At 45.3% G+C, this 8,976-nt stretch overlaps 2 protein-coding genes across 4 annotated transcripts in view; both read left to right on the forward strand.

The window, feature by feature from the left end:
- The window catches only part of LOC108228673 (pyruvate dehydrogenase E1 component subunit alpha, mitochondrial), a 6,854-nt gene extending 5,414 nt beyond the window's left edge, over positions 1–1,440 (forward strand). For all 3 annotated transcript variants that reach the window (XM_017404265.3, XM_017404266.3, XM_017404267.3), the window contains 2 exons: positions 130–238; positions 755–1,440. In XM_017404265.3, coding sequence (XP_017259754.1) covers positions 130–238; positions 755–919 — 274 coding nt within the window. In that variant the 3' untranslated portion in view covers positions 920–1,440. The remainder of the gene's footprint in view (positions 1–129; positions 239–754) is intronic.
- Positions 1,441–2,111: 671 nt separating this feature from the next.
- Positions 2,112–8,976, forward strand: part of rps6ka3b (ribosomal protein S6 kinase, polypeptide 3b) — a 31,665-nt gene continuing 24,800 nt past the window's right edge. The window contains exons 1-2 of the mRNA XM_037973141.1: positions 2,112–2,474; positions 5,915–5,965. Coding sequence (XP_037829069.1) covers positions 2,412–2,474; positions 5,915–5,965 — 114 coding nt within the window. The 5' untranslated portion in view covers positions 2,112–2,411. The remainder of the gene's footprint in view (positions 2,475–5,914; positions 5,966–8,976) is intronic.

Consider the following 8,976-nt stretch of genomic DNA (forward strand, 5'->3'; position numbering starts at 1 on the left):
GTTTAGCTGCTCTTAGCTTCCGTTTAGCTGCTCTTAGCTTCTGTTTAGCTGCTCTTAGCTTCTGCTCTTTCTGTTTAACTCCGTTTCAGCTCTCGGCGTTCTTTCCTCCCGTTCTGTCGTGTTCTGCAGCTACCGAACGCGTGAGGAGATCCAGGAGGTCCGCAGCAAGAATGACCCGATCTCCATGCTGAAGGAGCGAATGCTGAGCAGCAAGATGGCGTCTGCAGAGGAGTTCAAGGTGGGGTTGTGGAGAAGTTCTGGCCCACTCTTCTTTCCAGCGTTGCTGCAGCTCATTGGTTTCTGCTCAGCAGTTGAGGTGTTTGTGCTGATGAGCTAAGCTTGAGTTTCTCTAGACATGAAGCAGTGCATTCTGGGTAAACGTCTCTCCTTTGGTCTGGTTTCCTTCGGCTGATATCTGGTAAAAACCAGGAGTCTAACGAGCTGCTTTAGCTGCCGTTCTCAGCTGAACAGAAGTGGAAATTTACTGGAGTTGTTTTTGGCTGAAAAAGAGGAACCGGGCGCTGAACTTGCATCACGAGTGCAGAGCTGAAATCAGAGGACTGAAGCTGCGGGACGACGAGCGTTTCCTGTCAGAAACCTCTGAATGTTCCTCACTTCAAGTGGAGGAGGACGAAGAACATCTGATTGGTTTATGGATAATCTCCGGCGTCACTTGTTCCTGTAAAAACCCAGAAACTTCCCGTTAGTTCCTGTTTGGAAAATCAGATCCTAATCGTCTCGTTTCTCCCGTCAGGAAATCGACACGGAGATCCGTAAGGAGGTGGACGACGCCGCTCAGTTCTCAACCTCGGATCCCGAGCCGCCGCTGGAGGATCTGTGCAACCACGTGTTCTGCAGCGACCCGCCGCTGGACGTCCGCGGGGTACACCCCTGGTCCAGACTGAAGTCTGTCAGCTAGACCCGTCCCCCTGAAACACACACACACTCCGTCCTCCCGAGTCCTCCCAGAACTGAACCAGTCCTCAGCTGAAACCTGCCGGCTTTATTTATTTCCAGCTTTGTATAGAAGTCTAATTTATTCCTTTTGTTGTACTTGGGATGAGTTCTGGTTCCTCGTTATGAGAACATGAAGATGTTCTTTAAAGTTTATTGTCTGCGGTTTGAAACATGCGCACAAAACTAAGGTTTCATGTGTTCATGATGCTTTAATCAGGGTTAAAATCCTTTTTAGGAGCTTTTAAACGTCCTGTAAACTTGTAGAAACTCCAGTTTTATTTATTGGACTGGATTCAAAGGAGGGACTGGGGATGTTGACAAGATGGAGACGGAGCTATAAATCAAAATAAGTTAACAGGAAACAAGTTTTATTGTAGTTTTTTTGGACAAACTTGAAGTTGTACAGAAAGTTTTATTATTTATTAGAACGTTGAATGATGTAACTGAGAACAGATATTAAATAAATTATGAGAAGAAATTGCATGAATGACTAATTATTTAATTTAAAGAAGGTTATTAAAGCTAAACTGTTGTTCTTCTTCTATCCACCAGCAGGGGTCGCTGTAAGACAAATCAGCATCAGTTTTCTGCTTTTAGTCACCATAAGATCAAATAAAATGATTTCTGTTGGATCCCGGTCTACTTTAATAATAAATCAACTCATTTTAAACATTAGAAAAGACGAATAAACCAGAGAAATTAAAGTTAAAGGCAGATTTTAGAGGAAATAAAAGTGGTGACGAAAAACTGCACATTTGGATTTATTAACGCCTTTAAATTACGAGATAATGAGTTAATTTTTCCCTAAAATCAGTTTATGTGAAAAATTAGAAAGAAGGCAAAAAAAGGAAATGAGTAAAAGTGAAAAACTGGAGAAAAAAAAAAGACTGAAAATGTATTAAAAATTAAAGAACAAAGAAAAAAAGGGATGAGTTTTAAAAAATATGAAAAAAATAAAACAGTAAAAGGTGAGAATAAATAAAAATAAAAAAGTAATGTACTAAAAAGCAAAAAAAAGAAAAAAATAGTTTTCGGGCTCTCAAGGCCCGCCTCCTGCTGTGACGTCAACAGCGCGACGGCAGGTAAGGCGACACCGGCCGCCATATTGGGAAAGACCGGAAGTAAGACGCAGCGGGAGGCGGAGGATGAGGAGGGAGGAGGAAGAGAGAGAGAGAGATCGGTGAAGTGGATCAGTTTCCGAGGAAGGGCCGCTCCGGGTCTCGTGTCGGACTCCGCGGAGGAAGAGGCGGTCTCTGAGCCGAACCAGAACCGGAATCAGAGCCCGGCCGCTCGGCTCGAGCCGACCCGCGGGACCGGGAGAACATTTCCGAAGAGGAGAAGAAGAAGGGAGGAAGGAAGAGGAGGCGGCAGGAGGTGAAGAGTCGACGGAGGGAGGATCAAAGAGGAGCCGAACAGAGGAAGAGGAGGAGGAGGAAGAGGAGGAGGAGGAGGAGATGCCTCTGGCTCAGCTGGCGGATCCGTGGCGGAGGGTCCCGGTGGGGGGTCCGTCCGGAGAGGTGAGGAGGAGGAGGAGGAGGAAGGTGTAACCTTCAGCTAACAGATCAGTAAAGTTCAACAAGCTGTATTTAAAGGGTTAAACCTGAAAACAGCAAAATAACAGAAAATAAAAACAAAAACTCAGTTCAGCTGCAGGAAAACTTCATGAAATCTGTTGTTTTTACTGAGTGAGACAATAAATTCAAATTAAAACAAACAAACAGGCAGATTTATCTGCTGGAAGCAATAAAATAACTTTACAGGAAACAAAAAGTTTAAAAATAATTGGTTTAATTCTTCAAAGTTAAGTTTCAGAAATCCAAAGATGAATAAAATCAGTAAATTAAAGCTGCAGCTCCACCTGAAGCTGTTTTTAATTCAGTTCAAACATTAATGTTTGTAAAAACCACCAGACGTCTGTGATTATAAAACAACAGAAACTTTTATCTAAAATATTAAACTTTATTTACAGTTTTTTACTGAAAGTTTTAATCTGCTTGTGTCTCTTTATTTGTTCCTTTAGTCGTCTCTGTCTTCCTCTTTGTCTTCATTCGTCTCTTTCTGCTTCTCGTTTCTTTAAATTTCAAAATATTTCAGCAGCAGATTCTGGTTTTTGAGACGTTAACGTTCTGCATCACTTTTCTCTGCGAGATCCTTCAAACTGAAACTGATTTCTGGAGGTTTTGAACTCAAGTTTTCTTTTGTTTTCTTTAAATCATCTTGTTTTAAGCCACGAATCAGAACTTACTGCAGGTGAAGCAGCCGAAACTTTCAGACCGAAGCAGCTGATCGTTTGGAAACAAAAAAAAGAAAAACAAAAACGTCCCGGAGCCGAAAATCTGAGCAGATTATTGATGACAGCGACTGCTGGTGTTCAGGCTGCGCAGAGGTCATTAAAGGTCGGAAACACTGCAGTGGAAACACTGTGCAGTGAAGAAAAACACTGTACAGTGAAGAAAAACACTGCAGTGAGGAGACAACACTGTACAGTGGTTTTTTGACGTATTATTGCACTTTAAAACTATTTACAAACAAATAAATCAGGAAACTGTTGAAGTAATCTGGAGGAGCTTCAGTTTTTTTTGGCCCAAAGGACCTCGCACGGCAGTGGGAGTGTCATGGTCGGGGAAAAACTTCCTCAGCTCAGACCTGCAAACATCTGGAACTGAAATAAAAATCATAGAACCATCCAAGGGATCTGGAGGTCCAAACTGGACCGGCCTGAAACAGAACCGCCATTCATCAACAGCTGGACCAAATGGCGCTAGTTTTGACCCGGTCCAGGAGCGGCTCCAACTGGATCGGACCATCAGTGGAGACCCGGACCAGACGGGTCAGAACTCCCGGTCTTTGTTGGACGATGTGGACCAAAGAGGAAAAGGAACATCGAGACTGTTGTCAGCAACAAGTCCAAAAGCCCGGTTCTGGGATGGTTCTGGGCTTAAGTAAGGGTTCTGATGGTTCTGGGCCTGGATCAGGGTTCTGATGGTTCTGGGCCTGGATCAGGGTTCGAACCACATTCTGCTCCAAAGGCTGAGGAAGAAGAGGGGACGAATTCTGGACCGACCCGCCTGCAGACCTGACCTGTCCAGAGCTGTCCCCAGGATGTCCCTGCACCGCTGGACACCTTGAGAGGTTTGAAGACGGATGACTCCCTCGCTCTCCTCGTCCTCAGAATGTCTCTGTGTTTGGACCTGGAACCGGGTTGAGTGGACCAGATTCAGCCTGAGTGGATCTTAGGGAGACAGAACGTGACTCATGTTCAGATCGAGAAGGACCTGTTTGACCTGCAGGTCTGTCAGGACTTCTGTCCTGAAAGGACTCTTTGTCCCCCTGAACTGGGGTTCTGGTCCAAAACGAAACCAGCTCTGGTGCTCGTCCTTGTCTTCCTCCCCTGACTTTGTGAGTCTCTGCAGCGATCGGGAGGCGGAGCCTCAGCAGGCGCACGATTCAGGAACAGTCCACTTCCTGTCTGCGGCGTCACATGGCGCAGCTCGGAGACACGTCTCTGTGTTGGAGACAGAAAAAGTCAAACATGTTTCAGCCGTGAGTCTCTGCAGTCGGGTTCCTCCAACAGGTCCGGACCTGCTCGCTGCAGCACCGACCTTTGACCTCCTGCTTTCTTCTTCTTCTTGAGTTGTGACATGTGAACATGAAGAACCTTAAAGATGAAAGAAACTTTAAGCTGAAGTCCTGGGAGCTCAGAGGACTCTCAGCTACTACCACCCAGATTTCAGCTCAGCAGCTGAAGCCAGATTCTCTGAAATCTGCTTCAGCTACTGACTCTGCTTTTAGCTGCCTGTGCTAGTTTAGCTTTTAGCTGTCATTCTGCTGCTTTTAGCCTTTAAGCTAAATGAAGTGAAGCTGTTAAGCTAAGTTCGGTTGTGTTAAGTTAAATCAAACAGCAGGTTTTAAATCAGCTGTAGCCTCGGCTGCTCGGATTAGATAAACTTGCAGTAAAACAGGTTCGGTGGCAGCGGAGCACGGCGGTGGTAGAGTCATGGTCCGGAGCTGAACCGGGCTCCCGGTCTTCAGCTGATCTTCAGCTGACGTGACGCAGAGACGTTTCGGCTGTTTATGGGAACGTTCCAGGGAAACAACCTGTGGAGTGAAAACAGCTTTTAGCTCAAATGAGAACAAATTCAGGATTTAAACGTCGTGTTTGTCTGATCTGTGCTGCTGCAGAAACATTATCGCCCATCTGACGATGTTTCTGCAGCAGCGTCCGACGTCTCTGTCGGCTGGTTGTTTGTTTGTTTGTCTTTCTGGTTCTGGAGAAGCAGAACCTGCTGCTGGTTCTCCTCATGAGCCTCAGACTGGGAACGTCTGATCTTTTTCCATCGAGCCGAGCCTTTCAGAATAAAAGCTCACATCGTCGTGTTTTCACTCAGCTGATTTACGTTTATAGGATAATTTAAAATAATCTTATAAACCAATCAAAAGATTTTAAAACAGAAAGTTATAAAAAACAACTTAAAACAGCTACTTTAAATTATAATTTAAAAAAAAATCTGGTTATTCTTGGTATTTATTTAAAAAGAAGTAGCAGCAGAGATAAAACTAGGTGTGTTCAGATGTGTTCAGGTGTGTATCAGGTGTGTGTCAGGTGTGTGTTCAGGTGTGTGTGACAGGTGTGTTCATGTGTGTGTCCAGTTGTGTGTCCAGTTGTGTGTCCAGGTGTGTGTCCAGGTCTGTGTCAGGTGTGTTCAGGTGTGTTCGTGTGTGTGTCCAGGTGTGTATCAGGTGTGTATTCAGGTGTGTGTTCAGGTGTGTGTATCAGGTGTGTATTCAGGTGTGTGTTCAGGTGTGTGTATCAGGTGTGTATTCATGTGTGTGTCAGGTGTGTGTCCAGTTGTGTGTCCAGGTGTGTGTCCAGGTCTGTGTCAGGTGTGTTCAGGTGTGTTCGTGTGTGTGTCCAGGTGTGTATTCAGGTGTGACCCGTGTTTGTTGTGTGTTTCAGGACCCACACCAGGACCACGAGGACTCTGTGGGAGAGGACGACTCCATGCCTGTAAGTCCAGCTCCTGTCCTGGTTTATAGAGTCCACGTCGAGCAGACGTGGCTCCGGGTTTCCTCTCCGGGTTCCTGCGGCGCCTGCGTGCAGCTCGGGCTGGCGGGCTTTTATTGACGAGTAAACAACTCCGGGGTTGTTTGTAGTTGGCCACACGTGGCCTGGAGTGTGAGGTTCAGTTACAGCCACGCAGCAGATTCTGAACGCCCACTCCGGTTGGATAATTACTGGGATGAAAGCGAAGAATAATGTGGTTCTCTTCTGAATCATGACTCATGTTAAACAGAAAAACTTTCACAGAGTTATTTAGAATTAATGATGTTAATCAGTCTCTGTGTGAATCTCTGTTCATGCTGCTGTGAGCTGCAGTCAGAGGGAGTCAGGTTCTGAGGTTCTGGTTCTGGTTCTGGACCGTTCTGCTGTGTTTGGGATCATTGTCCTGTTTGTTGGACAGATGGCCTCACATCTGACTCCAGAATCAGCCCAAACCATCAGCCCTCCACCACCGTGCATTCTGGGTAAACAGCTGTCCTCTGTTCTGGTTCTGCTCCAGAAGTCTTCTGGTTCCTTCAGATGAACCTGAGTCGAGCTGCCATGTTGGTTTTAGAGAGAAGAGGCTTTAACCTTTGACCTTTGACCTACTGACTGAGGCCTGTAGAGTCTGAGATGGAGCTCACTGCACGGTCTGACCTTCAGGGTGAAGATCAGCAGCTGTCTGTTTCCTCTTGTGAATATTCTTTCTCTTTGTAGAACGATGGACTCCAGATAATCTGGAAATGACCTTTGACTCTTCACAGCAGGTCATTGCTGATGTCTTTCCACCCTGGTGTTGTGTTAACACACCTGGATGCTCAGCAGCTGCTTCTGATCAGGAACCACCTGACTCCTGTTGTGTTTGTGATTTCTCTGTTTCCTTGACTGAATAAAGATCTTGGTGCTGGGTTTGTGCCTGAGGCCATCCGGCTTCGGGTCCGTCTGATGGTACTGGGTCCGGCTTCAGGTCCGGCTTCAGGTCCGGCTTCAGGCCCGGCTTCAGGCCCGGCTTCAGGTCCAGCTTCAGGTCTGGGATGGTTTGGTCTCCCGTGGAGGCTTCTTTCTTTCTGCTCAGACTGTCTGCAGCTGCAGACGTCGATGGTTTTAGAGCAGAGGAGATGGTTTATAGATCGAGCTGAGGGCTCTTTACCTCGGAGTCTGCTTCGACACAAACACACGAAGAAGAGCTGCGTGTTGGAAACATTACGGCCGTGTGTGTGTGTGTGCAGTACAAAGCTGTTAATGAGTAATTTAAACTGGTTTTCCTCAGCGAGCCGCCTGCTTAAAGTAATGAAGCAGCTTCATTTCTGAGTCACGTCGCTGCAGATCTTCAACAGGAGCTCCAGCTCCAGAAAAGAGCCGATTTGTTGAACTTTTCTTTAAATTCACTTTATTTTAACTTTAGTTAAAAAGCAGATATATAAACTTAATCTTTGTGTTTTAGTTTCCCATTAAGGAAAACTTTATTCAATCTAATTCCATCCTAATCATTCTAATAACAGAATTATTAAAAACAGAGAATGCCACACATTTAAATCAGACCAGTTGGGTTCTGGTCCGGACCGTTCCAGAACCTTTAACTGGTTCTCCTGAAACCAGCAGAGCGTTCTTCAGCTAAGTTTAGATAAAAATAAAATAAATCAGGGTTCCAACAAGACTTTCTCTGTTTAACTCCGTCTCAGTCCACAGCCTCTGCTGATGAAAAACATCCCCACACCATCATGCTGCCGCCCCCGTGCTTCACTGTGGGGGTGCTGTTCTCAGCATGATGAGCAAAGCAGCAGCAAGCAGCTAAAATTAGCAGAACTAGCCAAAATCTAAATGTGGCAAAAACATTCCCAAAACCTACGTTAGCAATATTTCAGCTAAAAGCTAATTGTAGCTAAAAGAAAACAGCTCAAAGCTATCAAAACTGTCCTAAAAGGCAAAAATACCAAACCACTAGCTAAAAGCTTAAATTAGTAGTATAGTAGCTAAAGGTAGCGGGAGAAGACAGCAGCTGAAGCAGATTTCAGTTTTTGGAGGATCTCCACGTGTTTCTGTGGGAAATTATTTGTAAATAAAGTTCAGTAATTCAAAAATGACTACTGATGATTGAGCCGAACGTTAAAAAAATAAAGTATTCAGAAGTTTGAAGTAGTTTGATTACAAACAACCCAGAGAAAATGCTGAGTCAGCGTTTAAACTATTAACGAGTCATCGTCCAAACGTCACGGTTCTTTTTTTTAATTTGCACAAACGTTTCGCCTTTCAGGTGTGAACCTGTTGTTGGTTGTTGTTCAGCATCACAAAGATTCATCCTGAACACACACACACACACACACCCTGAAACAGAAACACTCAGCGAGACAGAAAATGTTTTCCAGACAGCTTTAGGAACATCTCTACCCTCTGAGGGACCAACTAACATCTGCTGCCATCTGCTGCAGCACAACTCTGTGTGTGTTTGTGTGTGTGTGTGTGTGTGTGTGTGTGTGTGTGTGTGTGTGTGTGTGTGTGTGTGTGTGTGCGTGCTTCCTGCAGAGACAGTGTGTCATCAGGATGAGGTCACATATTCTCTGTGGGAGAGATCGACCTCCCGACCTTCTGTTTGTCCGTCTGTTAGCAAAATATCTCCTGAGTCCACTGGATGGGTTTGAATGAAGCTCAGAAAGTGATCACAGCTGATTACTGGAGTCAGATGGGTTCAAGATGGCCGCCACAGCTAATTAATGTCAGCATAATGATGTCTCTCGGTCAGGTTTTCGGTGTGGTCGTTGAGAAAGTGATGAATTTTCTGGTTCCTGGTGGGTTCGGATCGCTCGCTGGCAGATGGTCCTTAATCTTCTTCGACCATCTGGACACACTTTTTCTGGCGTCTTTTCAACGCCCACACACACACACCGTGCACACACACACACACACACCAAAGGCCCTCACTCATCCAGCTCATGTGTTTAATTGTTTGAATGCTGATTCAGCTTTTACTACATTTTGTT

The sequence above is a fragment of the Kryptolebias marmoratus genome, linkage group LG21 (assembly GCF_001649575.2).
Source record: "Kryptolebias marmoratus isolate JLee-2015 linkage group LG21, ASM164957v2, whole genome shotgun sequence".
Lineage (NCBI taxonomy): Eukaryota > Metazoa > Chordata > Actinopteri > Cyprinodontiformes > Rivulidae > Kryptolebias > Kryptolebias marmoratus.